General features: G+C 37.0%; 1 protein-coding gene and 2 pseudogenes across 2 annotated transcripts in view; 2 read left to right on the top strand and 1 right to left on the bottom strand.

Moving 5' to 3' along the window:
• Nucleotides 1-895: 895 nt before the first annotated feature.
• On the top strand, nt 896-11,140 carry LOC116305287 (uncharacterized; annotated as a pseudogene). Its single transcript, XR_016121726.1, has 6 exons — nt 896-1,007; nt 1,188-2,425; nt 3,101-3,454; nt 6,465-6,627; nt 7,823-7,946; nt 8,137-11,140. The product of XR_016121726.1 is annotated as an uncharacterized LOC116305287 (transcript).
• A 158-nt stretch (nt 11,141-11,298) lies between these two features.
• On the bottom strand, nt 11,299-12,824 carry LOC116305281 (adenosine receptor A3-like; annotated as a pseudogene).
• A 3,072-nt stretch (nt 12,825-15,896) lies between these two features.
• LOC116305284 (uncharacterized protein KIAA0825) overlaps nt 15,897-24,305 on the top strand; it is a 21,354-nt gene continuing 12,945 nt past the window's right edge. The window contains exons 1-9 of the mRNA XM_031715162.2: nt 15,897-16,486; nt 17,350-17,527; nt 18,867-19,632; nt 20,672-20,812; nt 22,057-22,263; nt 22,718-22,764; nt 23,067-23,210; nt 23,781-23,899; nt 24,214-24,305. The exon at nt 24,214-24,305 is cut by the window's right edge and continues 59 nt beyond it. Coding sequence (XP_031571022.1) covers nt 16,353-16,486; nt 17,350-17,527; nt 18,867-19,632; nt 20,672-20,812; nt 22,057-22,263; nt 22,718-22,764; nt 23,067-23,210; nt 23,781-23,899; nt 24,214-24,305 — 1,828 coding nt within the window. The 5' untranslated portion in view covers nt 15,897-16,352. The remainder of the gene's footprint in view (nt 16,487-17,349; nt 17,528-18,866; nt 19,633-20,671; nt 20,813-22,056; nt 22,264-22,717; nt 22,765-23,066; nt 23,211-23,780; nt 23,900-24,213) is intronic.

The raw sequence follows: 24,305 nt of genomic DNA, 5'->3' as shown, positions 1-24,305 counted from the left end.
CAACTATTGGCACAAATGAATGTACATTTTCTGTTAATGAACAGCAAAAGGCGTACAAAATATCCTATCCAGAGTAGAACATGAACAATGTTTGTACCACTTTTGTCACAAGTATTAACGACTGTTGGTTTTGCTGTCCTCGGAGTGGTTGATTGTTTTAGAAGGGCACATATAAATAAGCGAAGAACGAGCCTCTTGAGCCCAGCTCAAGCGAAACTTCCAAGAAGAGCGAATTCAGAACTGATTTTAAACTCAACCAATTGCAAAACGTCCAATGTTTAACTTTACATCAATAAAACCGTTTACAATATGACATTTTTTTCTAATAGTGTAGAGGTATTAAGAAGTAAACACATTCCCGCCTCTTGACTTTAGCGCTGTTCATAAACAACACTCGGTAGACAAGCCAACGCTTTGGTACTTAGCTTTGAATCCCGCAGGTTTATTACCCATAATGCACATACATATTACACATAATGCATAAGTAAATTACGATACAACACCAAGAAGACGATAATTTCGGGATACCAATACGACATACAAAGATAGTATCTACGAATAATTGAAAAAAAAACAACAAATATCATCAAAACTCATGAATCCACTGTTTGTTGGAATAATAACCGTACAACAATATGAGTCATGGACATGAATAAGTATTTGAATATGATTTGCAGGGTTTCATATCGAACAGTTCTTTGAAGAAGGTAGTTAATTAGAAACGATTTGACATTAACCTGAGCTATTTTACGAATCCCAGTATACAGTGTATGTAATATGACTTAGACAAGAGAATATTTTCGAGTCATTTTAGATTTTTGGAAAAACGTGTCATGTAAACCAGCAGAATAGATGTCAAAATACTAGTTTATTTGCATATTAGTTGTGAATTGCTTGCCAGTGTTCTAATCAACAGAACAAAATCCAACCAAAGATTTGGGTACTCTAGGACCGACTAAGAGTTATCAACGGTTCGCTGAAGTGTTGTCATTCGTTTAGCTCAGTTGGTAAGAGCGTCAATCTGTTGTGCGGGAGGTCGTTCGTTGAAATAGTTAAAATAACAGAGGAGAAGGTGTTGCCATAATCATAATCTATTGCTTTGATAGTTAGAAAAAGCGTGCGCTTTACAATACCGTCTGATTTATTGATTAACGGTTCAAGTAATGTTCTATTGCTTTCATATTTAGAACAGGGAAATACCGGCTGATCTGATAAGAATTTGTCCAAATTGGTCGATAATTTATCGAGCAGGTACGATGTGGAATTTGGTGAGAATCAGAAGGCCACAGCGAGCTTTGTTGGTAACTGCATTCCTTTCTTTCCTCGTCTTTCTTTACGGACAAATGGGCATTCATTCTAGCAACAAAAACCAAAATTGGAATACTGTGCTAGACCATAAAAGACATCTAAATAAAGGAGGTTTCTCGCAGAAGAAATATAAACATGCTGAGGATGCTGGAGTACCACATGGAAAGGTTAACATGGATATTTGGAGAGATATGTGTACGTTGAGTTTTAACAGCTTGAGACAGCATCCTTTCTTTCCTTGTCATCCAACGGTTCACTCGTACTTGGAGATTGCAGACGCATTGAAGATTATTGTGGAAGGGAGTTCGTTTGGATTAAGAGTCATGGGATATCTCCATCCTCCTGTATCTGGATATTATTCTTTTTATTTGGATTCTTACTTCATGGCCCAGTTTTGGCTTAGCACAAACGGCCCAGACAACGCTACTAAACTAGCCTACACCACACGCAACAAGATCGGTGAATTAGTTCACTTCGTTGGAAACTCTTCCTTGCACAAATCTAAAAGGATATTCCTTAAACATGACAAGAAATACTATTTTGAGATTTTAAAGGTTTTGAATAGAGGAATTGGTTATGGGAGAGATGTTTTTAAGACACGGCTCGAATGGATGCTACCAGGAGAACCCTTCTTCACTAATATTGATGGCAGATATCTCTCTCATTACTTCAATGTGTCTGGGAATGACTCGCAATGCACTCATTTTGATAATTCTTCACCAAGTCTTCTAATTTCTGATGAAGAAGACCAAGTCGTTGGGCTATCTTTTCCGCCCGAACGTAACACCAAGTCACTTCAATATAAGCAATTTAACAGGCAAAATGTACGAGGACTTTCTTATATAGAAAGAAATTATTCGTTGGTAGCTTTTCCAACATGTAAATATGAGCCAAGTCATATGAAAAGGAGGAAATATAAACGATATTCTGGCGTTTATACCGTTTTTTATCCAAAGATTTATCCTGATGATGGAACTGGAAGCGTGAGATATACAAATTTGGAGAAGAAGACGTTTGATGGGGATGAGCATTTCAATGGAGCAGCACTTATGGACAAGACAGAAGCCGAGTCTGTAGTAACATCATTCATGGGTGGATATGAAAAAGTATTTCCAGGGTAAGCTCTTCGAATGTGTTCTGTTTGCGAAGAGAAAGGGATCCCCGAGCCCCAGCATAAGCACTTTGTCTTTGATGCAATTTTTACAATCATTCATTAGAGCGTTTGTTTTTCTGCACGCAGATACTGCTCGCGCTCTACGCTGATTGCTCATGTTTTCTTGTTTTGTGTTTTGCGTTTTGTTTTCAAAAGAGGGAGTGAGCAAACAGCTTAAGGAGCGCGCAGAGATTCTTTCTATTACTTCTCTCAGCATCCACTTAGTGTTTATAAAACTGAAAACTGTTCAGCGTATAAATTGGAGACAGCATGGTCGAGTGGTCATAGCGTCGGTCTCGCAACCCGGTGTGGCCACTGACTGAGACTGTACTTGTCCTGATTTCTGATTAGTTCAGATTCAGTTTCTCGACCATGCTTGTAAATAGCCAACTGGTTTGCCTCCTTGCCAGTTGGGATTCTTAACATACTTTATGTTTATTTGATCATTTGTTTGGGTTTATTATTCGGTTTATAGTGGAAACTACTGGGCTATCAGTAATGTATGTCACCCTCGTTAATTAAAAATCTTTTCCTTGTGTCTGCGGGAAAAAAATAAATTTAACAAAGCGAAAGAACTCAGTCGTAGTATTTCGGAAAAGAATTGTTTACAGTAATCATAAAATGTACATCGTTTCCTAGGACCTTCAAACTGGTCGATATTGTTCACATAGAAAGTGTTCACGATAACAAAAGAGGAGACCGGTTCCTTCTCGACCTGGTTCTCAAACGCCACCAAGATAATAAACTACTACGAGTCTCTGAATTCATGTTCCGAAATAAAAGCCAACATGACCTTTGTATTCTTAAAGATCTCAGCTGGAATCCTAAGGTGTGGATTAACATCGTTCTTAACGCCAAGAATCAAGCAGTATGAGTGTTGCATTTTATCAAGGATGTTTCACGTGTGATAAAGGAGACAAGAGACAAGTATATCAATGTTATTATTGTTGATTATGGTAATGAAGGACTTGATATTGGTCATGAAATGCAACGGTAAGTTATAGAGCAGTTTGTGAAAAGCTCGCTGCACACAAACGCGAATGTACACGGCAAGGGATACGTCAGACCCATCACATTGGACGAGAAGTTACTACTCTTCCTAGTAGAACGTAGTCTATGGCGTTCCATCCCCACAGCCGCTTTCAGTGTCGTCACGCAACGCTTTCTCCCCTGACTAGCGGCTGCTTACCCGAGCACAACATTCCTTTCCTATTGTTTGTGTTCAACCAATCAGATAAGTGTCATTGTGTTTTAAGAACTAATCAAAACGTTTCGAATTTGATAACTTGTAAACATTCGCGAGAGAAATATTTCTAAGACGCATTTGAGTGGAAGTTGGAGAAAATCTGTGGGAAATTAAAATTGAATTCGTTCTTGTTGAATGTTTGATGCCCCCCCCCCCCCCCCCCCCAAATTATTAGAGACGGAACTAAGTGTTTTCTTTGTTCATAAATGAAAGAAAAGATTTATATCTTTATAAGTTTAGCTATTGACATTGTTTTATCGGCCGATAGTGAATTCGAGTTTGTACTTGCTAACGAGCTCGTACCAAAATATTAGAAGCAAAGAGAAACTGGAAAACTTTTTTAAAGAGCGTAATTTAGACTCATGGAAGTTAAACGAGACGACTCAAGATTTAAGAGATTGAATTCAAACATAAAGTCTGACAGTATTTTTAATAAACGAAGAAGATGAGCCGCGCAGATCACTTATTTTAAACAACGAATGCAGTGTAATCGCAAAAAGGCTAGATAACTTTTAAATCTGACACTGTCACACCGTTGACTTCCACGGGTATTCATTGTAAACTTCTGGGTAACGCTCACAGTTCTGGTATTTACTTCGCGTATACTGAGAGGATTAGCTCAATTTGATACTGTTAGAAGAGTTGTTTTGTTTTGTTCACACTGTTAGAAAAGTCGTGCAAAGTGAACACGAATCGTTAGCTAAAGCGTTATCTTATGGCCAACCTTCTAACGTCGCGTTAGCAGTTTATATGAAATGTCAAGAACTTCGAACTCCTGTTATTCAAAAAAAACTCTAGCTTGTCTCGAAAGAAATTACTGGGCTATGCTCTAGAGCGCCAATATTTTATTCTTTTGAACGATTTCCCATATCCAGTAGGCAGATTTTCAAAGAAATCTTTTTTTTCTTGTAAAATCTTTCGTATAGCGTTCTTCTGGTGATCATTAAGGCTGTTTGATGCGAAATTTCTTAGCTGCTATCTCGAAGCCTTTCTCTAACGACGCATCTTGTTTTCCATATGGCGCGAATGGTTCCTGGTTTTCGAGAACTAAGCCGTTATTGGTTAATTCATAGGAAAGGAATAGTGTGCTCGGGTAAGCAGCCGCTAGTCAGGGGAGAAAGCGTTGCGTGACGACACTGAAAGCGGCTGTGGGGGAGACTAAGTAGAACGATGCAGTTGTGATTTTTTATCGCTTTCTTAGCGTCTGTTATGTTCGCCTCAAGTGCACCATTTCAGATCTTCCACGTTGTGCCAATATTGTGCAACGTGCACACGATTTTCACACCCCGTCCCCCGTGAGTAAAACTTGACTGAACTTCGGTCACGTGGTGTAAAAAACCTGTCCACGTGGTTATAGCAAATAGCCCACTTCCGAAATATGCTTTGCTTGTCACGCACACGCAGGATTCAATGCAAGGCTTCGTGCATAATGCTCAGTGATTCGTGACAGGAAAAAAGACTAATTTCATTTAGCAGGTAGCCTAGTGTTAAAAGTGGACTAATGTTCCCAATATTTAATTTGGGTTTGTAGGTCTTTCAATAAGACCCATCCGCTGAGACACAGCAAGGGAGCACGACAGACATAAATTTGTTGATTGGTCTGCCTGTGGTATATAATTTAATTGATTGCTCTTCCTGTGGTATGGACGTGCACCGGTTTTTTAAAAAGAAGAGATAACTAGCGAAAAACTAGTGTGAACTGCATCGGTGTTTCTAATGAAACAGTAATGATAAAAGGGTAATTTATTTAGATTGTTTGTTTTTGTTTCCTTGCCTACCTTGTCCTCATTGTTTTTGTTTTTGTTTTTTTGTTTTTTTTGTTTTTTTTGTTTGTCTTATTCTATCATATATACACTCCTTTCTACCACCTCTTTCTCTTTTACTCCGACGAAGGACTAGCGTCCGAAACGTCAGTAAGTTTTTTCATCTTTTCACGGTGTATAATTTACCCTTTTATCATTACGATTTCTTAAAAGTCGCGCGGGCTCATAAGTAAACAAATATTACGAATGATAGATATAAATGACACAATATTATGTACGCCGCCATCTTTGATAATATTTACTTGAGCCCGCGCTATTTTTCGCGGATAACCGTATTGGTCTGCATACGCCATTACCACAGGAAGACCAATCAACAAATTTATGTCTGCCGTGCTCCCTTGGAGACGGTGAAGGTTTTCGTAAATATCTTTAGAGCAAAGGCAGCACTTTCTCCTTAGTCTTTTTATTGATCTATCACATGTGACTAAAGTATTTGACGTTAGATGGAATTGAATTTAGAAGTTGACCCAGCGAAAAACCCTCGAAGCACAGGCGGAGAGAACCAACAAGCAACTTTACTCACATATAGTCATGGCAACACTAGAGAAAAACGTTTGTGCATGCGTACATTTCAGCACGTTTTCTAAGAATTTTGAAGAGTTTGAGTGAGAAAATAAATGTTTGTTATCTTCAAGTATACAAAAAAGTTCAAGAGTATACTTTTGTCAGACCAAGATACTGTATTAACAAACACAATATGAAAGAATTAGCCTTAAGTTTCAAGCATGGACACTAAGTTTTGGCATTTTGTCAAGTCCAATTTACTTATGTTTTGACTAATTTGCATACGGATTCAGAGCATGCGCAGACATTTTTCACTCGTGTCGTCATGGATGGTACAGAAATATCGAGCTCATGACCAAGTGGTGTTCGTTACACCCACACCACCCTTGCTTATATTACCAAGTTTAAAAAGAGTATTTCTAAATTTCAGATATGATATAAAGAATTATGAAGTTATCAATCGAACTGGAGTATTTCACAAGACAGCTTCAATCAATCTTGCTGCCATTAGGGTCAGAGATCCAAATGGTATTGTTCTCTTGATGGACCTCCATTTACAGCTCAGCCCAGATATCTTTGACAAGATAAGAAAGGTGAGTCTAGATAGTATTTACTCATATTTTACAAGGCACGTTTCAGAACCAGCATTGGTAAAAAACAACATCAGCTTTAGGAATCGATTATTGGCAGCAAATTCCAAAAGAAATCAAAGACCTTAGTTCCTTCGCTTTCAAAAAAAACTTAAGCAGCACCTATTACTGAAGCAGTTTTATGTACCATCTAATACATGACCGGGTTGACAGTTGTTGTAATCGTTGCTTGTCGACTGTTTGTATATTATCTAATCTCTTTTTTTCGTGTTTGTTGCCTACATCAAATTGACACAAAATATGACTAGGGTCTAACTAGGAAACTATACGGTTTATTTAGGCTCCATACATGTCCAGAGTACACGAACTGATACGGATGGTAAAAGCTGGTTTACCATCGGTACAGTTGGTGAAAGTAATTAATATGCAAGATTCACGAATTCAATATCAAAGTCATCAAAATTCAGCACGCGTCAATCAGTTCAATTGGTCACCCTTTGGTAAAGCTTGCGTGTTCATATTATAAGTTGTCACCCTTTGGTAAACATAAATATTCATAAGACACCAAATCTTACACCCCCCCTGTTTCAGGGCTTACCATTGGTACCGTTGGTACAGTTGGTACCGTTGGTGGTACCGTTTTCAAATCACGAAGACACATATATACATCGAACACAACTAATACACGAGAAAATATACGATAGGCATTTCCTTTCATTACAACTTAAATTTAGCTTTATTTATTTGACCAAATATGTATTCTTTCTTTTCAATGATCTAAATATATAATTTAATGTAGTGTAACATAAAAGGAAATGTGAATAAAGATGTATGTATTGTATATTGTGTATTATTTTAACCGATTTTAATTAGATCTGACCAACAAACGCTAACCAACCACCTAACTAAACTACCATGTACCCACCCAACCATCCAACCACCGCCCGACCACCATACCATCCTACCATCAACTAACCACTCCTCCACCCCTCCACCCCTCCACCCATCCATCCAAACCACTGTAGCACCCAATTAATCAACCACCCAACCCTGCACATAGCCAGCCTCAAATCTTTCCTTCAGGTCAAAATTAAATAATTGTATAACAAACATCATGGTGTATAGAACCGTAAGGTAATACATTAGTACCCTGAATAACCGTTTCCTGTTTAAAGTTGTTTTTTTTAATTCTTTCTAGCACACATTTCAAGGGATACTGGCTTTCGCTCCTATTTTATTCAGGCTGCATTCCTGTGGTAGACCAAGAACCAAGCATGTTTGCCTTAGTGGATATTGGGAATCACTTGGATTTGGGATTTTTGGTAGGCAATATAATTCTTTGAATGATGAAATGCAAAAAGCAAATTAGATTTTTTTAAATATTGGACGTGAAGTTGTTGCTCTTCACTACAATCTTTTTAGCTCTCGGCCTTTTTTAACCTCTTGCTCATCGTCTGCCTGCTTGTTTGCTCGTTCCTATCCTATTTTTTAATTATTTTTCGTTTTTGACAGCCATATACAAGTCAGACTGGGACAACTTCGGAGGAATGAACGTTAAAGAATTCACTAACAAGTGGGGAGGAGAAGATTGGGAAATGGTAGACAGAGTCCTATCCAGTGGCATCGAGATCGACAAGCAACGAGTTCCAGGGTTTTATCATTTCTATCACGATAAAAAAGGAATGTGGAATAATTAGAGAACTCCATTTTTTATTGGACGAGAACATGTATACGTCACGTGAACGAGAGTAAAACTTTCCTCTAGTTTCTCTAGAAGGGAGAAAATGTGTGAGATCATCACATCTTCACATTTTGTTCAGAAGATAACTTAATATTCCTGACTGAAATAAAAATCATAGTATCATCGACAGTATGGGGATTCCGAAAAGATCGTTTGGAAATAAAACCAAAAGGGATGGACCAAGTCTTGAACTCGGAGGAACGCCCGTAAGGATAGACTGAGACAGAAGTTTGAGAGCGTTTACGCATTAGAATAACAAAACCGATGAACGAAAAAGAGGAGAAGTTCTGAGAAAATCGATCAGAAATAAAACACAACTGAGGGATGGACCAAGTATTGACCTTTGAGGAACACCCGCGATGGGAATACTGACACAAAAGTTTGAGATCGTCATACTAAAGAAGAGCATTGATGAACTAGAAGGAAAAGGACCGAGCAGTCGAACTGTTTTTTACTGTTTTTTACGTGTTTTTCACTGTTTTTTACTTTTACTTTTTTTTATTTTTTGCCCGTATATCATCCATATGTCTTTTATAAATGTGTAGAATTATTTGTATGAATTATTCTTCGATTGCACGTTACGTCATCGCGGCCATGTTGGTGCCATTTAACGAAAGATTTCTCATTAGCATCCATTGTTAACTGCACCACAATGGCCGCCATGCTTTTGTCTTTTGACTCTCTTGGGAATGCTTGCAACCCATCAATATGAATTTCTCATCGTGCTGTGATTGGTCGAGCGACCGGTGACTCTGAGACGATAACTATTGCTCTTTTTCCCAAAGGCAGAGCGGAAATTTTACAAAAAGGTTTTAAAATTAATCCCGAATTTCATCTTATCTCTGATATTCATATCTAAGATTATGTTTATTCCCCTCAGGCTCACTGATGCGGTAAACATCTCACCAATAATCACTTCGCCTTAAATAATAAATAATTGTTAATAAATATCCGCATATTATCCATATATCATACAAGGTTTCTATTTTAATTTTAAAATTTTGATTCTCATTTCTCGAGGCATAAGTTCTCTATAATACACCTATTTCAACGTCAGTGTCATCGCCAAAATGGAAACGGTTTCGTTGAATACAAAGAACATGGAATCAGTCTCAACGCTAGGGTCCATGTTCTTGACGAGAATAAGAAACAGAAACACAAGTCATTCCAGTTATTCTTGGATCTTGGAATGGCCTATCTCCTATCGCCTGTTGCCTATCGCCTGTTGCCTATCGCCTGTTGCCTATCGCCTGTTGCCTATCGCCTGTTGCCTATCGCCTGTTGCCTATCGCCTGTTGCCTATCGCCTGTTGCCTATCGCCTGTTGCCTATCGCCTGTTGCCTATCGCCTGTTGCCTATCGCCTGTTGCCTATCGCCTGTTGCCTATCGCCTGTTGCCTATCGCCTGTTGCCTATCGCCTGTTGCCTATCGCCTGTTGCCTATCGTCGTTGGTGTCAACAACGTTTTTTGAAATATGTGTATGTAAATTAGTATTTTGTTTCAGCTTTCCGATCGTTTCCAAGGTTAAAACCTATAGAGTGTAGTAACTATATCAGAGAGTTTAAGATTCTCGTTTACGGGAAATGTGAAAAGTCAGTTTATTTATTTACATAGCTTTATCCAAGACAATTATAATTATAAGTTACTAAGCTATCATGGAAGGGGTAAGCACAACAGAGTTTGGCTCCAAATTAAGTGCACCCTAACAAAAATTTAAATCATTATAACAACAACAAAATAAGAATAATGATAAACTCTAAGTGATAAAATAAAGCATTAAAAATTTCTTTAAAAACAGTGAAAAGGAATCGCAAAAATCTCCAAGTACTAGATAAACAAAAGAATACTTGTCTTTGGTGAGAAGGTGTGCAAAAGGTAAAGTGAAATGCAGGGAAACGAGGAAAACGTGGTCACATTTGCCGTTTGCGGGAAAGAAAAAAAAGGAAATCTTAATCTGCCTATTTTGATTAATATCTGACCCTCATTCTCATCGTCAGCGCTAAGTACTTCAAACTTTAGGACCCTTTTCAATATATATTTACATACTAGACGATCTTAGACTATTTGTTTAACGAAGGTGAAATATTAATTTCTTTGTCTGCAAGCTGTCATGCATCTTATTTTTTGTAAATATTGCCAGTAGCGAGATAATCGAAAATGACCGTTTGAATGAAGAGCTTTCTTTACCTTGAATCTTATCGCCTCAATCAGATTAAATGGCTTATTAATCACGAAAACTGATGCAAATTATGCTACTTTTAAATACAATAACTTTTTTCTCTAATTTGAAGCCGAAAATCCGACAAGTTTAAGAGGTTTTTAAAAATAGCAGTGTACTTAGTAGAGCTAACTTTTTCAGTGGAAAAACTCTAGAAGCATCAACATTGTTTACGTTGAGAGTCTGTCTATAAAATCGAGGTCTCAAATTAACCTTGAGATCTGCCATATTGTTAGGTTTTTAGATTGAAATGAGATATAGTTCAGTTTTGGTAAGCAAGGATAATGTGTTTGCGTAGGGCAACTTTTATTCATATTATTCATTGAATAGAACTCTAATTTTTGACACAACATCACCCGTTTGTCTTCTTCTTGACTCTCTACCTCCATTTTTTATTAGCTCAGCTGGGACTTGAAAGTCTCAGAATACCAGAAATTGCACGTTAAAAGCAATCATGAATAAAATAAGGAGCTAGGAAAACAATTAACGAAAAAACAATTTGTTATGCTCCAATGAAAAGAAGAACTAGTTTATAAACAAAAAAAACAAAAACAAAAACAAAAACAAAAAAACAAAAAAAAAACAACAAAAAACAAAAAAAAAGCAACGAAAAAACGGAAAAAAAACAAAACAAAAAAAACAAACAAACAAAACAAAACAAAACAAAAGAACAACGTCATTGATATAACAGAACAGTTGGAAAAACCCCACCTGCTTCAATAATTTGAGCTTTTTATTATCATATTTCATATTTACAATTTTGAGTAATATTTGGTTAATAATTAAGGAGTATACTCCAGCCCTACGTGACACACAGACATAAAGGACAATGAATATGGACAGATAAACTTATGATTATATTCAGTTATTAAAAAAAGTTTCTATATAATTCTAACTGAATTTCTTGCACGTTCATGTTACTCTTAAATAACGGTTCATTTACATGAATTGTTAACAGAAACACATACATATTCCGGTTTACCATTAATTAGTTCTATATAGCAATATTTTCATATATGCAGTCAAATGCACTCAGAAACTTATTTAGTTTTTTTTTTAGTTCCTTGTTTCTGACTGATCTTGGACATAGTATACGTAGTTTCTACTTAAATTAATAGCTCCCACTCCATTGCTTGTTGGTTCAAAGTTCGTCACTGGAGTATGAGAAGAAAACAATTTCTTTAAAATTATCTTTACAGGTATTCGTATTTCTTTGATTCGCCAACAATAAATTAGTGGATTAGCTGAGGAGTTTAAAAATATCAAAGTCGAAGTACAAACATAAGCAGCTTTGGTAATCTGTGTGTAGCCATAAAATTTGCGAGCTATCATTACCCCCGATGAACGGAAGATAGAAAAGCAAATAAATGCCTAAAACATAGGCCATAGTTAAAGTTGCCTTCTTATATCGTAACAAGCTGAATGAAGATCGCTTAGAAGTGAAATCTTGTTGTTCTATTGACCCAGGAATTTGTTCAGAATTGATTCTCTTTTGGTGTCTCACAACACAGCGAAAAACGAAGACACAGGACACAGAAATAACACCAAAACTAGATAGAGTAACACTAAACAGAAAGAAAGAATGTAAACTGTTTATTTTTTCAACAAACAGTTTTGAAATTGTTGAGACTGTGAAGACAACCCAAAACAAGCCGACGACCATAAAGACACGCATGTTAGTAACAATGACGTTGTACCGTAAGCTAAACCGGAGAGCAAGATATCGTTCAACGCTTATCGCTGCCAAAGTCAGAGTCGATACGCCAGCACATATTTGCCCGACAGTTTCCAGAGTGACTCGTGTGAGACAATATAGGCGAAAGTTGTGTATAAGTTTGCCAATTTTATGAGCAACAAATGCAGGTTGAGCAAGAAGGCCAACGGCTAAGTCAGAAAATGCGAGGCAACAAAGGAGAACATTCGAAGGCGTATGAAGAGATATGTTCTTCCATATAACGTAGATTACAAGGGAATTTCCCATAGTAGTTACAACAGCAAATATGCCATTGAGTAAAGCGGTGACAATGTGAATCGGATACATAAAGCCTTGGGGACTTTCGACCATCTCAAAAAGAAAGCACTGATCTTGCAGGTTTGAATTCCATAGACTTCCATTTTCAGTTAAATTTTCCATGAAAACGTAGTTTTGTTTTTATAAAGCTCTTGTGCTTGAAGCAGAGGAGATCAGAAGCATCAGCTTAACGGAGTCGATCCTGAAACTACAGCATAGGCAACCAGATGGTCAACTTACTATGTATATATTTACGTCACGATTATTTGTGCTCGAATTCTCATATAACGAAAATAAATATTGATGATGTTAAGTGAAATGAAATTTCTCATATAAGATATGCAGTGACATTAGAAAAGATCTATTCAGTTGTTCTTTGTCAAGTTAATTAAAATCGAATTTAATTTTGCTTCGTGACTCGGGCAGAAAAACGCAGAAAAATAGAGTGAAAAAATTACGGTGTCGGCAAAATACGTGCAGCGTTCAGAAAAATTAAAAGTATTCTTCCATTACTGCCAATGAAATTCACTTCATCAACTACGTGGAGGAACAAAACCACTCGAAAAAAAAAAAAAAAAAAAGAAAAGAAAAAAAGAAAACATTATTGAAATCATATCATTGGAAGCCGGAGGTGAAACTACAATGAGCAATAAGGAGTTAAAAACGAGCCATTATAGTAACAAAAGCTGAGAAAATTCTCGGGGGAAAAAACCCTCTTCATTGATGCATTAGTACTCGAAGAAGAACAATATCTACCAAAATATGTTGTAAACGCGGAGAATCAGAATTCAAAGATCTTTATGTGTGTGTGTGTGTTTTTTTCTCAAGACAGAGGTTCATTTTAAATATCTTAAAAGGTTAAAATCAAGCGAAAAGTACGACTGAGTGTAATGAATCGAAGGATTCCGTCTTTTGTAGTTGCGTTCATCAATCAAACGTATACTTAACTAGCTAGTAAATCTATACAAAATTAAGACTAAAACTGAAGATGTCTTGGATGTATACGAAAAAAAAAAAAAAAAAAGGAGATGGTTGAGCGGACCTTAAGCTTTTATGGGGGGGGGGGGGGGGGTGCACGTGCACCCTGTGCTCCCCCTTAGTTACGGCCCTGATGCTCGACAAATCGGTGCAAAATAGTGGCTCTTAAATAGTTCTCTAGCTAAAATGTTTTAAAACTGAAACTATATATTTTGTGAGCCACACGTTCCACTTGTTTTAACCACACCTTCGTTACCATACGGCTATAAAAGCCTCGAAATATATTCTGAATTTTAAGTCATCGGACAGATGCTTTGATCTATTATCGCGAACGTTATATAATTAAAACTTTACCAACAAATTATAGAACCTAACACGGAACAAATTAAAACGCCCACTGTAAAGTACAGTCAAAGTCAAATCGTTATCCTATTATAACTGAAAATTTATTAAAAAAAAAAAAAATCAATAAATAAAGAAAGAAAATGTACACTCTCAGTTTATACTAGACTTTAGGTTCGGCATCATTTCAGAAATATTAGTATTGTATTATCAATACACTGCGACAAGAGAATATGAACTAACTGAATTTTCTCTTGGCTGCGACTATTAAAGAAATATTGGGGGAAAAGAAGTAGAAAAAAGAAAAAAATATGTCAATACCTGAATAACGTTTACAGATATGCGTTCTGGAAACTGTTTTTCATTTCATCTCATTTTCATTCATTTTTTTCTTTTTCTTTTCAAATCGTCAAAACCGTAAATACTTTACTTGGGCTACTACCTTTGTAGTGAATTTTTAGTATCGTATTATCAATACCCTGCGAATATTTCATATACTTTCAGCCAGTCTATGGAACTTACACTTTACCAAGAGAAATTAAAATGTACTAATTTTGATCACTTTAAAAAAAAACTCTTAAAAACATTTCTTTTCCGCGATGCTTACAATTCGTAATATTTCTATTTTTAACTGTCAAGTGATTGTTGCATATGTTAAGTTTTACAAATGGGTAAGGTAAGGTAAGGTAAGGTAAGGTAAGGTAAGGTAAGGTAAGGTAAGGTAAGGTAAGGTAAGGTAAGGTAAGGTAAGGTAAGGTAAGGTAAGGTAAGGTAAGGTAAGGTAAGGTAAGGTAAGGTAAGGTAAGGTAAGGTAAGGTAAGGTAAGGTAAGGTAAGGTAAGGTAAGGTAAGGTAAGGTAAGGTAAGGTAAGGTAAGGTAAGGTAAGGTAAGGTATCTTTATTTCAAGACGAAATCCCTAAGTTATCATATTAATGCTGAATGCTTGAACTTTCGTTAAGCCTCAAGGGTAAAAACTTCCACTAGATATGAACTCAACTCTAAGCGAAAAAAAAGGAAATGTCGGTATGGGAAGTGGATAATTCTGTTCTGTTTAAGGCATGGTACAGTGGCGGATCCAGGGGAGGGGTGCAGGGGGTGCGCACCCCTCCCTGGTTCGACTTTGTGCCCCTACTATGAATATAATCAATACAAAATAATGTTTTCCCCCTTTTATTCTAAGGGATGCACCCCTCCTTGGATTAATTTTGTGTGCAGCACCCTCCCCTGAACAAATTCCTGGACCCGCCCCTGTGGTAAACCTAAATGACACTATGTCAGTCTGCGATCTCAGAGCTGTTATCAATCTAAAACACGAGTTAACCTATACATGCTAATAAAACTTTCCATTAATACGTGCCGAACGGATGAAGGAACGTTAACTGAGCGAGCAGTCAAGAAAGCCAGGAGAGAATAGCCTGCGTATAGCCGGTTTAATTTCCTAGAAATAACCGTTACGGCTGTACGCGGGCTAGGAGAGGAAGGAAGGAAGAAAGAAAGAAAGAAAGCAAGAAAGGAAGGAAGGAAGAAAGAAAGAAAGCAAGCAAGCAAGCAAGCAAGCAAGCAAGCAAGCAAGCAAGCAAGCAAGCAAGCAAGCAAGCAAGCAAGCAAGCAAGCAAGCAAGCAAGCAAGCAAGCAAGAAAGAAAGAAAGAAAGAAAGAAAGAAAGAAAGAAAGAAAGAAAGAATGAATGAAAGAAAGAAAGAGAGAGAGAGAGAGAGAGAAAGAAAGAAACAAAAAAGAAAGAAAGAATGAAAGAAAGAAAGAAAAAAAGAAAGAAAGAAAAAAGAAAGAAAGAAACCGAATAAATTAAACGAAAGACATTCAGAAGGAAAAAAAAAAAAAAAAAAAAAAAAGAAAAAAAAAAAAAGAAAAAGAAAAAGAAGGAAAGGAAGAAAGGAAGGAGGAAAGAAAAATGAAACAACTAAAAAAAAAAACAAAGAAAAGAACTAGGATTAAAGAAAACGGAAAACAAGTTATAAAGAAAGGGTAAAAAAAAAAAGGAAAAAAAGAAAGAAAGGAATGGGGGAAAAGAAGTAGAAAAAATTAAAAAAATATGTCAATACCTGAATATCGTTTACAGATATATATTCTGTGGACTGTTTTTCATTTCATTTCATCTCATTCTCATTCATTCATTTTTTTTTCCTTCCAAATCGTCAAAACCTTCACTTTGGGTTACCTTTGTATTATGAACAGCTGGCGGCCTCAAAACCCATATAAGGTCACAATGTCCTAATATGGTAAAATCATACCCAGTTCCCCAGATTGTTTTTTGTAAATAAATATCCGGCAAATGAGAAAAAAACTCAAGAAAAAACCTCGAAAAATGATGATTTTTTTAACTCCAAAAAACCCCTAAAACGCAAAAATAACCTTCAAATTTGTAAACATATAATCTATTGGTATAGATTTAGGTTTCTTTATCGCTAAAGCTGTTTTATGATGGAGGAATATGAGTCTTTTTCTCATCTTTCTCTGTTGATCAGTGGCTTGGGGAAAATGGTGGTGGATCTTGATTCAATCAAAAGCGCTATAAGTGAGATTGATGGTCGTTTAGACGAAAATGCTGCAAGGTGGGTACAATTTATAACAATTTTTACGTTTTACGACGTCGATAGTGCTATTAGTTGAATTAGTTTTACAAAAACAAGACTCAGAGTTATTTTCGATCCAAAATTTGCTTTAATTTTTTCAAATTATTTTTCCTTCGTCATATTGTTTTTCGTTCTTTTTGTGTTTCTTAACCTGGTTGTGTTCTTATTCGCCATTTTCCATACTTTGGTTCACTGGTCAAACACAAAGTGCTCAAGTGAGTTGCCAAGGTACTTTCAAAGGATTATTCAAATTTGAACCTTGCAACCTCGACTGAATGCTTTGTGTTTGACCAGTGAACCAATGTATGGAAAATGGTGCATTAATATTATATTCTACTTTGTCTTTTACTACCTCATATTCATGCGAGTTAGGGTAGAGGAAAGGTATGTTATGAAGACCCTGGCCAAGAGCTTTCTTCCTACCCTCTCACTTCCCTTCCCCACCCCTTCTTCATTAATGATTTTATAATACACTCAATAAAATTACTCGATTCTGATTGGACAAGAGGAGTAATTAAATTTAGATCCCAAATTGTACGTTGTAGAGTCCCAATTAAATACCTTGATTTTTTTTGAATGTAAAATAAACAAAAAATTGCATAATGTTCTCGTACAATTCGGAATTTATAGTTACGACTGATGTTTTAAAGTTCTCAAATTGGACTTGTCATCACTCATACCTATAACTTTGGAATTGTACTCAAGATTGTGCAATTAATTTTCCTAATATGCTAATCGTTCCCAATTAGTGCAAAAGCGCTAGAACGACTAGACACTAAATAAAGAGATTTTATTCATTTTTATGGTGCTGCTCGTCACAACAAGTTTTTATTTATTTTCAGTCTTCAGAAAGAATTGAGTAATCTAACGTCCATGTGTAATGAATCTCTGAACCCAGACCAGGATTTAACAAATCTGCGCAGCTCCAAGGAAGCCATTTCACTGCTAACCGGCCCTGAATTCAATAATCACGTCTGTGACTCTGAACCAATGGTGTTGAACTGCTTCTTGAATAATGTGGTGAGTTGACTTGATTGACAGCTAATGGATAATAGTGTTGTGGACCTTGTTCAAGGTTATCTTGATTGCAAGGCTATTGGCACAATATAGAGAAATTAAAGGCAAAATGACTAGAGAGATTAGTGTGAGGTGCTAATGCACTGGCCACCTTTCAGCAGTGCACCTTAGTGGCATCTCATCTCTGGGGTCTCAGGTTTGATTGTTAAACTCGGCATCACATGTGAGTATATTGACGACTCTTAAAACTACAGTGTATATGTGGTATATACTGGAGTTTTAAGAGACTTCAATAGTTGCTTGTTGGTTCTTTCCTGTGCTTTGAGGGTTTCTCTCCAGTTCTCTGGCTTTCATTCTTCTGGAAAATTGAGAACCCCAAAGAAAAACCCTTGCATCCCAGGAGAGAACCAACAGCAGCTCTGCTTAAGGTGGCTGCCTACTTTTGAACGTTTGATTTGAGCCCACGATGCGCGCGCGCTCAGAAACCGCTGAAAAATCTACAAGATTTTATTGAAGAACCATACGCGTTTTGAGCTTCAACGGGGCAAAACCCTCAAATTTTGCATGGGACTCTATATTTTTTGATAGATCATTCGAAAAAACTCCTAAAAATCTAGGTCATATCAACATTTTAGGAAAAGTTTAAATCAGGAACACGTGAAAAAATAGATTTTTGTAGGGATTTTTGTTCGACTTTATGAGATTTTTTAAGAGCACTGAAACTACAAAATATGACAAATCAATGTATCTCTCTGTCTTTTTGTCGAAAATATCCATGTATTTTTGTAGAAGGATTGACTAGCCTTTGTTCGTGCAATCATATAGTCTGCAAATAACTATTATCTTATTAATCTTAATTTTTTTCTAATCACTTCTGGTGGCGCAATTTTTACTCCAAAAGCTTGTGCGTAGGCTTCCATCATATGCTGATTATCTCGAAAACGAGCTCGGGACACCCTATTTTTCTTACAAGATTTAGAATCAGCATTAAATTTCAATTCAGAAAATCGAAGTTTTAAAAAAAGCTTAAATCAATTTCCAAAAGTAGGCAGTCACTTTAAAAATACAATATGTCAGTGGTGAGTCTATAATCTACAGCAGTGAGAGGCATGGCAACCCCAGGGCTTGAAATAGAAACTTTTTTTAGCCTGCCATGGTAAAGGAGCATGGTAAAAGGAGGTCATTCCAGTGAATTTTGCATGCTATTTTATTATTTATTTGGCAGTGCATTCTTATTTTCGCCTGCCAAACTTGAAATTTGGTCTGTCATTTGGCCATTGGCAGGCTATTTCGAGCCCTGAACCCTGCTTCCAGAATATACTGTTTTCATTTTAACTTCTAGATTCAGGCTCTTGAAAGAAACCCAGGTCTTGAGGAAGCAATTTTACATGAATTGGTTAAGTTTGCCTCTGAACAAGGAATGATCCTTCCATTTGCACTGATGCCAAGTGAAAAACTTCACAACCAGGGTAGCGATGTTAATCCAGATGAATTGGAGACAAAAATTTTGTGGGAAAAAATCCGAAATAAGTTTAATGCTGGCCTCTGGAAAATCATGGGTAGCTTAAAGCTTCAACAAGATGAAAATCTTAGCTTATTAAATGAAAAAAGAAGACAAGAACTGATCCAGAGGCTGTTATTCTTGTCTCCTCTGGACTTTGTCTGGGAGAACTATCTTCTTTTTCGTCGACGAATGGTCGAGAACTACTCTATTAATCCAGATCTCATCTCAGGGATTGAGACCAGCCTTGTCATGCAGTACAAAGATGCCCCTGCTAATGCTATAGCCCTTGCAAAGCTTAGCCGAGCCATTGAGATGATGATTACTCAAGACATGAAGATTTTAGAAGGGAATGAACTTCGCTCCAAGGAAATGACATTCAAAGTGATTTATGAGATTTATTTAGAGAAGTATATGCTAGAGCTGAGGTCAGTCTTACAGTTGTATCGTGAAGAGAAGAAAAGCATTGCTGAGAGACGAGGTTCAAGTAGAAGCACCTCCAGCATGAGTATCCATGGCGATGACTTGATTGTTTACAAACTCTGTTTCCTAGCAACTGTTAGTCTGGAGATGATGGTGATCAAAGTATTGGAGAAAAATTGCAAAGGTGACTGATTTTTAATTATCCAGTGCTATTATCCAGTACTATAGAACATAGTATTTTATCCTCACTGCATACTCATTACTAAGCCACGGAAATTAAGATATGGAAGGTGACCGCGACTGCTGGCAATGAGCATGCAAAAAGCATGAGATGCGTCGTCAACCACCACCAGGGGAGGTGGGTGGGGTAAATATTCTACTCTCTCCTTAGGCAGCTTCCGACGGAATGATTCAAGGATCTGGGTGTGGAGCTCACATATGGAGGGGTCACAAAGCATTACACCGCATTGCGCAAGCTCCAATGTCCATATATGGGGGGCTGCTAAATTCCTACCTGACACACTAATTATGTATGCAGTAAGAATTATAGAAGCTATAAAGACTGAAAGTTTAATATTCTGAGAAATGGATTAATTATTATTAATTATTATGTATTTATTAGTTTGAGATACATTGTCGATATGACACATGTTTTACACGGTGTGACTTGCCTAACTGTGGCCACTCAACTTATTTTTTACTAGTTAATCAATCAGACAGTGAGAATTTGTGCATCACTCAGCATGACCGCAAATATTTAAAATAATTTTGTACTCTTTGTAGCAAAAACCTAAATAAATAGCTTTAGTATAAATACACAGGTGATTATTGAAAATCTCGCGCTCTGATTGGTCGAGAAACTCAGATTATCACACGATAATCACGCTTTGTTGCTGTTACCGGAAAAAAATATGTCTTTTATCTTCTTTTTTTTTGAAAGAATCACCTGTGTATTTATACTAAAACAATTATTTGCCTCAGGCCCAGTAAATATCAGGAATGATAACCTTAACTTCGTTTCAGTTATTATTCCTCAATATTCACTTCGCCTTCGGCGAATAATTGTTAAATATAAATAAATATAAAAATTATATAAAAACGTCCTATGTATAATCATAAAATTGAAAAGAAAAAAAAAAAGAAAAAAAAAACACCTTAGCTTGAGAAGCATCCTGGTGACGTATCAAATTAAATAAACAAATTTGCATTTTTTATTTCCATAGGAATCACACCTAATGTGCTCAAGCCAGTTGTTTCTAACGTGACTGGAAGTGGAAAGACCCAGTTGCCCAAACTTACCCACAAATCCAGCAAAGATCTTCCAGTACTTGAAGCATGGCCCAACCCAATGCCTGCTCCATTTGGTAAGAAATTTAACAAATCGCTCATAGATTTCCATTCAAGACTGTCCTCTTATTGATCATAGATGATGTCTTAAAAAAATGTTCAAACTTAGCACTCAGACTCAATGCTTTTAACTATGTACCCAAAAAAAAAAAAAAAAAAATTTAACAATTACTCGGCGAAGGCGAAATGATTATCGGGGAATATTTACCGAGATGCGAGTCTTCGAGCGGCGAGGTAAATATTCCCCGATAATCACTGAGACTGAGGCAACTAATTGTTTTAGTATAAATACACAGGTGATTCTTTCAAAAAAAGATTCTATTCTATCCTATCCTATCCTATCCTATCCTATCCTATCCTATCCTATCCTATCCTATCCTATCCTATCCTATCCTATCCTATCCTATCCTATCCTATCCTATCCTATCCTATCCTATCCTATCCTATCCTATTCAAACCTATTCAAAACTTGAGTGGGGACACGAGTACAGTGAGTGGTTTCACTGTAAAGTTTTGAGCATTTTAAGATCGATGATCAATAAGAGGACAGTCAATGAAAATTTATGAATGATTTGTAAAAGAAAAAGAAAAAGATCTAAAAACAAGGAAATAGTTTAAAATGGTTTCAAGCTTGAACTACACATCGATGAGAACCTAGCCTGTGAACTAGTTGCCAAAATGAGAACCAGATGAGACAGAACTGTAGCATTTCAAGCAGCTATGCTCGAGTCAAGTTTCATGAGAACTGCTGCTTGTAATACAATAATAATAACGGGGTTCTTATATAGCGCATTTTACATGGTCTCAATGCGCTTCACAATCATGATCAGTTGAGGACTTTACGGGCTGCGTATTTAGGCGCTAGTAGCAGCTGTGCAGCTGTGCAGCTACAATCGTGAGTGACTTGTTAGTAAGTTAGTATTAATGCCTCCAGATTGGGATAGGCTGTTGAACCAGTAGACAATCCCCTACTCTTATACGAATAATTCAACAGGTTCTTTTATGTCCCTCATTTACTGTAGGTTAGGAAGGGTTGGGAGACAGGGCCTACGGTTTAAAGTCCTTGTCCGAGAAGACTTGAAGGTCTAACCATTTGCAGATATTATTATAAAGGCAGCACCTTCTCCTCAGTTATTTTAAGACCCTGAGTGTTGGTCCGGCCGAGGCTTGAACCACGACCTCCCGCACAACAGACCGACGCTCTTACCAACTGAGCTAACCAGGTCAATCATGTACAATCATGTCAATGTTCATTCTTTAGGTGTAGGTAAAAGTGACTTCCCAGCACCACCCAGCTCTTCCCATCATGCTTCATCAGTGTGGGCCTGGCGAGATGAATTCAAGCATGTCATTTCAAGGATATCCTCAGCTGTCACTGAGACCATCAAGTTGGGCTGTGACTCATCCCTGGAGGAAGAGAATAAGATTTACGCCACCACTAATGGGTTACAGGTTATACATCTTAAAGGTATGTCTGATTATCGCCTGACTCACTGTACATAACATGGAATCAATTTAGATATTGTTCTATAGACCCCTTGCAGCATGTCCCAACGCAGCTTAATTTGGAGGACATAACAATAGATTTCCAATTCTCATGAGATTGAAATTCTTTTGTTTTGTTTTCCGAATTGAGCTGCTTTGACGTCACATGCAAGGGGTCTATTAGTTTGCTATTTATCCATCCATGTGTCTGTCCGTCCGTCCATCCTTTATTCATCCAACCGTTCATCCATCCATCTATCCCTCCATTGATCAATCGGCCTACCATTCTCCATTGGTCCACGCACCCACCCACCCATCTATGCCAGTCCACCCATCTATCCACCTATTATCTATCCACCCATCCATCCATCTCTCTTATCTTCCATCCTCATTTTCTTCCCTAACTCATGCACCTGATATACTTTGTTTCACCTTAGATGAGCTTGTAGGAGGACAAGAGGATTACCCTAAATGCATTGCAAAGGTTAGCTGATATCAGCCATGTTTTGTTCAGAATATAGACCCCTCGCAGCACGTCTGAATGCAGCTAATTTGGAGGACATAACAATAGGTTTCTAATTTTTAGGAGATTCACATTCTTTTGTTTTGACCTCCAAATTGAGCTTCTTTGATGTCACATGCAAGTAGTCTATTATATTGAGAAAAAGTGAGTTTTTTTCTTAAAAGAGGCTTTGTTCCTTTGTATTGTATGCTCTGATAATTGATTGTCTGACTTATTATACATCTTTATTTTATTTATGCATAATTTGTTTTTGGATTTAACAGAGCTGTTCAATTATAATGTCCAGAGCGGACGATGTATTACCACTAGCTAGTTTTGATGGAGGCAAGCTTTTCCAGGTCGTTAGGTCCTCATTTGTAGACACTTTGGATTCTTGTCTCAAGACTTATTTTTCAAGCGTAGTCAAGGTAACAGTGTCGGAAACACTTCCAGTCTAAACCAATCAAAAGCTGAGAATTTCTTCGCCTTTGCTATTTTCAGAACACCTCTCATTCCCTTGAGTATCATTTGTTTATTTATCGATAGGATTTGACCATATACATGAAAAATTAAACCCCCCAAAAATGGAGTAATTTAATGCTTCCTCACCTTGTCTACCTATTTCAGACCATGTGTCATTCCCTAGAGTATAATTTCTTTGTTTAATGGTTGTGCACTATGAGAAGACAAATGAATATGGATACAATTCAAACAAATTATCTTATTCACAAGAGATTGACACGTGGTTTCACATGATGCTTTCCCATTTCAGACCACGCGTCATTTCCTTGAGTATCATTTCTTTGTTTGTCACGGTTGTGCTTGAGAAGACACGAGAATGTGGATACAACCAAAACAAATAATCCTATTCTCAAGAGATTGACACGTGAGGTTTTCCCATTTCAGACCACGTGTCATTCCCTTGAGTATAACAAAATACCCCAAACGGGAATAAGTTCATAAATGATAGCTAAAATATATTCTTTCAATTTTTCCAGATTATCGCGGATTTCCCTAAGAAATGCAACATACAGGCCTTATATGTTTTGCTTAGCAGTTCTGTGTTCGTTAGGAATCGTTTGGCCCACTATGAAGAGGTGATTGGAACAGAGCCAAGGTATAATGATTGTGATTGGTCAATTAGGTTTGCCTTATTGGGATTGGTTAGTCAGGTGTGCTTGATTGTGATTGGTCAATTAGGTTTTCTTTATTGGGATTGGTTAGTCAGGTGTGCTTGATTGTGATTGGTTAATCAGGTTTGCTTGATTGTGATTGGCTAATCAGGTTTGCGTGACAGTCAATACACAACTGACCATCAAACTATAGACCCTCTTGCTTAGCAGGCAGTAGACTAACCAACCAAGCCACCGACTTGCTTAATCATGATTATTTATTATTATTGTTGTTGGTGTTTTTGTTATTGTTCACCAGGCGTCCATTTGCTGTTCTTCACCGTCAGTACAGTGAGCTGGCCGAGAGTCTTACCAACCAGATTATGAACTATCACAAGCATATCATTGCTA

The sequence above is a fragment of the Actinia tenebrosa genome, unplaced genomic scaffold, assembly GCF_029948245.1.
Source record: "Actinia tenebrosa isolate PJP-AT-01 unplaced genomic scaffold, QUT_ActTen_1.0 PGA_scaffold7__59_contigs__length_16204524, whole genome shotgun sequence".
NCBI lineage: Eukaryota > Metazoa > Cnidaria > Anthozoa > Actiniaria > Actiniidae > Actinia > Actinia tenebrosa.
This window is presented reverse-complemented; position numbering and strand designations above follow the sequence as displayed.